Source organism: Pithys albifrons, chromosome 14, assembly GCF_047495875.1.
Source record: "Pithys albifrons albifrons isolate INPA30051 chromosome 14, PitAlb_v1, whole genome shotgun sequence".
Taxonomy (NCBI): Eukaryota; Metazoa; Chordata; class Aves; order Passeriformes; family Thamnophilidae; genus Pithys; species Pithys albifrons.
In genome coordinates, this window is record NC_092471.1 from 11,915,809 (window position 1) to 11,921,808 (window position 6,000).

At 43.5% G+C, this 6,000-nt stretch overlaps 1 protein-coding gene across 2 annotated transcripts in view; it reads left to right on the forward strand.

The window, feature by feature from the left end:
• GAB3 (GRB2 associated binding protein 3) overlaps nucleotides 1–4,656 on the forward strand; it is a 66,304-nt gene extending 61,648 nt beyond the window's left edge. For both annotated transcript variants that reach the window (XM_071569520.1, XM_071569524.1), the window contains exon 10: nucleotides 224–4,656. In XM_071569520.1, the coding sequence (XP_071425621.1) occupies nucleotides 224–340 (117 nt within the window). In that variant the 3' untranslated portion in view covers nucleotides 341–4,656. The remainder of the gene's footprint in view (nucleotides 1–223) is intronic.
• The last annotated feature ends 1,344 nt before the right edge of the window (nucleotides 4,657–6,000 follow it).

A 6,000-nucleotide genomic window follows, 5' to 3' on the forward strand; every position in this document is an offset into this window, starting at 1 on the left:
ACTCACTGTGCTGGGCTGAGTGACAGGGTAACAGATGGATAATTATAGCTAAAGCAGGCTGTAAAGCAATGCTTTTGTCAGCTGATGTCACTGTGAGCTTCAAGGTGAAGTGAAGCAATCAAGGAATAAGGGAAAGGGAAAACAGAAAATCAAGACAAGTTTCACTAGCATCCCTTTTCAGCCTGAATATTAATACATTGTTTTATTCCTCTCTGTCCCACAGAAACCTTTCCTGTCTGAGGAGCAGAGAGTGGACTATGTCCAGGTAGATGAACAGAAGACTCAAGCTTTACAGAACACTAAGCAAGAATGGACAGATGAAAGACAATCAAAAGTCTAAAGGAAGAAGATTTGGGATCTGGAAGATTTTCATTTTTTTGCACTGGAACTACAAAGTTAATGAAGCAGCTATCACAGTAGAGTTCAAAGGCAGAGAGCATTTAAGATGCTTACAATCTGTAGAGGCATTTTTACTGGAAAACTTTGATTTCAGCTGGAAATAGTATGTTGAGTGAGTGAGTGGTTCACTGATGATTAAAGTCATGCATTACCCTTTTTATTGCCCTTACCACTAAGCTACATGGTACCATTTTCTAGCATGATTCTGCGATGAGTCATACACTTAACGTTAACAAATCCACTACAAGTTGCATTAATCTAGTTCATCCTACCTTCTCCCTCAGTTGCATAATTCCTAGTTGCTAAAGCTATTTTTTGATATTCCTACAAATACTGCAGGTGCTTGGAGTGCTCTTATGGCAGCAGGCATCTGACAGGTATTGGTGACTAATCAACTAAGGGCTAAAATACTGAAACAATAAAAAGAACTCTGAATATATAGTGCTTAAACAAAGAGAATTTTGAAAAATATTTTTTCCCTGGGTTTCAAAGGTCTGACTGTGAGCTGATGCTGTCAGAACTCAAATCAGGACTATGTACCCGTGCGACTGGAACGCATGGTCTTTGACCCTCTGGATGGCGGTCATTGTATTAAGCTTCTTCCCTCCATTGTGGCTTATACTTGTCGCCTTTCTGTCTGATTCCTACTGATGTTTTCTCCCCTATCTTGAGAAGTGTCTTCAGCACAGCACAGCTGCTCTTCTAGCAGGAGGCTGCAGCCACACAGCTCTTGGCTGGCCAAAAAATAGAAAGGGAAGCTGTGAGCCTGTTCCTGCAAGTCTTGAGAGAACTGGCAAAGGATCAAGAATGTTTTCATCTGAACAGCAGAAGAAATGCCATTGGAGTTGCTGGTAGCAGTCGTCAATCTGATTGTTTCAGCAGACCCACCCCAAAAAACAAAGAGCATTAGGAAGTGCATCGCGCTCTGGGAGAGGCCAGAGCCTGCCAGAACACAACAGTGCGCTCACGTGGCATGAGGACCTCTGGGTTCAGGAAGCTTGTCTACCTTGGGACTTGTTACAGGCACTATCTCAGGATCACGTATGTGTATAGTTTATAAGATATTTAAACGCTTGGCTGCAGTCTTTATTTAAAGTGGCACACAGCCACTTGACTCATGGAAGCAGGCAGTGATGCTGAGCGGCCCACACTGGATTTGGTCTCACAGGCTTAGCTCCTGTAGGTAAGTCCCAGTAGCCATAAGAGTTTTGATCCTGTCAACATGGACAGGACAGACAGGACATTTATGTAAGATTTCTTCTCTGACAGTGCCAAGTCACTGGCCTCCCTTTTTGTGCCTGTTGTTACCACATTGCATTACTGTAACCTGACATCCCAAAAATGCTGATTTACCAAACAGAGGTCATAGAAATGTCATTGCAGAAACCACTGGCATTTCAAGGCTCCTGCTCAACTTCCTCCCTGCACTCACTCTGCTCCAACCATTCAGGCATTCTGGGAGGCTGAGAGATGCGCCCAAGCCGCATGTCCTGGGGGAGAGGCAGTGTAGCCAACAGAAACACAGTTTTCCTCCTACCTCAAGAGAGCTGAAGGGCTTGCACATCTCAATGCTTCTTTAGCCCAAATCCTGGGGGTCTGTGGTGACCAGACTGTCATTAGCTTACCCTGCAAGAACTAGGTTCACCAGTGCCTTTATTGACACTGGGGCAAACTGGGCACCCAGGTCTGCAGGCACAAAGTGTCCTGGACTAGAGCTGCTTGGAAAAGCAGGGTTAATCCTGCAGATAGCTGACCTACTGTTCCCTCCTACTCTGCCCCTCCCTGCCCCCTCACCAAAGCTCTAAAGTGAAAGTTGATGTTCATAAAAATTTTGAAAATAATTCCAACTTTTCTGTGTACATCTTGTCCATCTGCTGTGAAAATTACTTTGTTAAAACCCGGGGCTTTGTCCTCAAACTGATTTAGCAGAGCTATAAGCAACAGCTCCCTGGGAGTGGTATTGGAACAAGGGCAGTGGTTTTGGGGAGAGGCAGTGGAGATCTGCACCTCCACAGAGAGGTCAGAGAGAGGGAAACATGGAAGTGCCATGGGTACTGAGACTTTGACTTTCTGCTCATAAGAACTGCCATTCTTTCAAGGTGTACAAATATCACATGTCACTGAAAGCTCTTGGTGTATGCTGATGTACTGAAAGGCTTAAAAGGCCAGCTAAGAGGTGCATTACATTAGGGACAGAAAATCTCCACACAGGGCAGGTGAAGTCACATTCTGCTACCGCAGATCCTGGATTGCAGAGTGATGTTGGGGCAGCCTCTGATGCAGATCAGAATCGCAAACAAATCAGCTCATGTTTGACGAGTGTTTCTTTTCATGCTGTCAGAAAATCTTCTGAAGTGGAAAAACACAAAGTTATTGGAGACAAGTGACTTGCTTGTTATTCTAGTTTATTGTAAAAATATTTAAACTTCAACAAACCTGGCTAACAGATCATTCAGAAGTTTAGGGAAGAAAAATCTCTCTCAGCATTTTTATTCCCCTAAAAGGACATAAGCATATCGCTTGGCAGGGACTGTCCTTAAATCAGAATGGCCTCTTTCAACTTCCTGTGTCCCCTGCTTGCCCCCACCACCCCCTTATCTTGATCAAATGCTGCTCACTGGTTTCTAACTTTCACTTTTTAACTAAAAGCTAAGCTTGAGGGTTTATTCAGATTTTTCATATAAAGTCTGGTTTTGCCCTCTGCTTCAGGGTCTGTGATATGCATTCTTGTGGCAGTACAACACATGAAACAGGAGCAATTAGAAAAAGACAACAAAAAATAATCTAAAAGCAGAGCAGTACTCTCTAAGGCATTTTTTCTTTTGTTTTTGTTCAATACCACAATACTTCAAACAGAGTAAAGAGGAGAAGGAGGGAGGGAAGATGGCAAAGGCTAAATCTGCTGTGGCCACCCCATCACTAAGGACTTGGGTGCAAATGAAGTTGCAGCAGCCCCTGCTCTACTACACGACTGACAGACCTGTGGGCCAGTGCCCACAGAGCCAACAGGTGGGAGAGGAGGAGTGTTACAGAGCAAAAAGGAGCCACTGCTTAGTTAAGTCTGTTCTTAAATCCTGATCCCTTGGCCAAAGAGGAAAGAAAGCCTGAGAACTGAGTCAGCTTTTGACAGTGTCATGTCTGAAAACACAGCCCAGCCCAGAGCCCTTGGGTAGCACCAGCTCTGGAGCCAGCCAGACACATCCCTGGTAGTGTCTTCTTTTTGCCATGGATCAAAAGTGTCATGAGAGCTGATGCAGAGAAAGGCTTTGCACCTAAATGAGCATGGGGTGGCCAGTGGTCCCTTGGGAACCTCTTGTCTTTTGGGGGAACTGGCATTGCCCAGCTTGGGACTTGTAGTGCCTTCTCCAGCATTGCTGGGGCTTCTCATTTAAAATAGAGAGAAGCACCAAATGAGCAGAAAAGTTTTTGTTTAATTGGAAATGTCACCCTGTGGACTTGACAGATTAAGTCTGGTTGCAGGATGATGTGGAAAATAACCAAGTTCAAGGCTTTGAGTCCTGTGGTTATTGTTGGGGCCATCATCTGGTTCCCCCTGCTGATGGTTTTAATGTGGCCTCACTCTGCTCTCCTTCAATGACCACACACTTGAGGAAGTCACAGCAGGATCCACAACTCATTTGCTTTTTGGACTAAACTGCATCCTACATTTATAATTCCCTTATTACAGGAGGCAGCATTAATGTCCTTACTGGCAGATAAGAACCTGAAAAATGTCACAGCCATTTCACTGGAGCCAGGTGTTTTCAGCCAGCTCACTTTTGCCAATGGTAGTGCTCACTTTCTTCCATGTCACTAACTACATCATAGATGTAGATTTTTGAGTTGCATTCACTTGAAGTGATTCAGTGGTTTAGTAATTCAAAGACCATCAGATGCTGTGATGAGAATGAAGCACAGGGCAACGCCTTCCCTTTGTACCCCTGTTCCACAAAACTTGCTCAGGTTTAAAAAAAAAATAAAAGCCACCAAAACAGCAGACTTTTGCCATGTCAAAGCCAGAATATTTTTTTTTCAAATAAAAATAAACTTTTGTCTTGTGCAAATGAAGCATTATACAATTTTTTTTTATATTTGTAAATCTGTGGGGGAGCATTAAACAGTCATTTCTGTTACGAAGGAGTAAGTCATTGATAGAAGGAAGGGGATTGCCTTCCTCATATTTCATTGTAATGTTTGGTGTATATATTTGCACATTAAACTGTATCTTTTTTCTAATAAATTAATATAAAATTTGAATTTGAATTATTTTTATAAGAAAAGGTGCTCATGGAAAAAACTTCCACATTTTTCATTTAATGCTTTTTCCATTTTTTAAATCTCTAATTAGGTAGTGACTTGTTATATAAATTATTTGGATTCAAATTCAAACAAATTTGCAAACAAATGTCATATGCCTGTGCATCGTGGAGATTATTTGCAGAGTAATGAAGAACTATGAAGCTGTGACTTGGACTCATATCTACATCCCCGTGGAGCCAGGGTAAGGTGCAGCCCCTCAGCCCCAGCTCCTGAGCATACCCTGCTGCTGCCACAGCCAAGGGGCAGGAAGGGGCCAGACTTACTGATCAACAATGTAGACCACAAGCACACATTTGTTCAGCACGTGCTCTGGGCTTGGATACAAAGACTAGTTGTTATTTAACCTGGTCCTTTAATTGCTGTGTGCTGAGGAGTGTAGTTGCTGTTAATATAATTTCCACAAGCAGCAAGCCAGGGACGTTGGATCTTTTCAATGTGCACATCTTGGGATTTGTATGATGAAAGGAGGCAGTCCATGGGAGCACAGCTGAGCAAATCTTGCTGCTAACAGGCCAGGTAGTTTGGAAATAGTTTATTTGTTGCTCCAGGCTAGTGTCACTTTTGGATCTGCATGCTTTGTAATCCTGGCCAGATACTCACTGTGGTACATCAAGGGACATCCAGAGCTTAGAGAGCCACTGATGGAAAATTGGCTGCACGACTCAAGACACACAGACACGTGTAATTCAGATAAGCCTTTGCCTGTGGGCTTGATAGAAGAGAACTGCATGACATTTTGTGTTCAGTCTTCTAGGGAGGGCAGGTCAGACAAATAAAAGGTCAGATAAAGCTTGACTGCTGGTTCACAGATGCTTCCATGTCCTCTGCCCAGCAGAGATGGGAATGGCCCTTTCATCTGAGAGCACTCCCCAGAAAAACAACTTCCCTCTGCTGCACCAGCTCCCAGAGCCTCAGATGAAATCAACCATGCCAAAGCCACCATCACCCCTGCCACCATGGAGTGAGCCAGAAAGCTCTCAGACTTCTCACACCTCTGTGCATAGTACTTTGCTTATTGGACAATAATAAAGTGAAAAAACTGATAGCAAAACTCTGGCTGTGTAACCCACTTGGTAGAAGTTGGCCTCTCTAGTCACATCTGCAGTTTCAAACCACATCAAATACTTCTGTGAAGCAAAAAGCCACAAAGCAGCTGGTCAGGTACCAAAACCAGATAATCTCCATGAGGCATGAAACACAAACACTTCCAAAAAGGCAGTAATCCCCTATCATAGAACCATAGAATATACCCTGAGTTGGAAGAAACCCATGAGGATCATC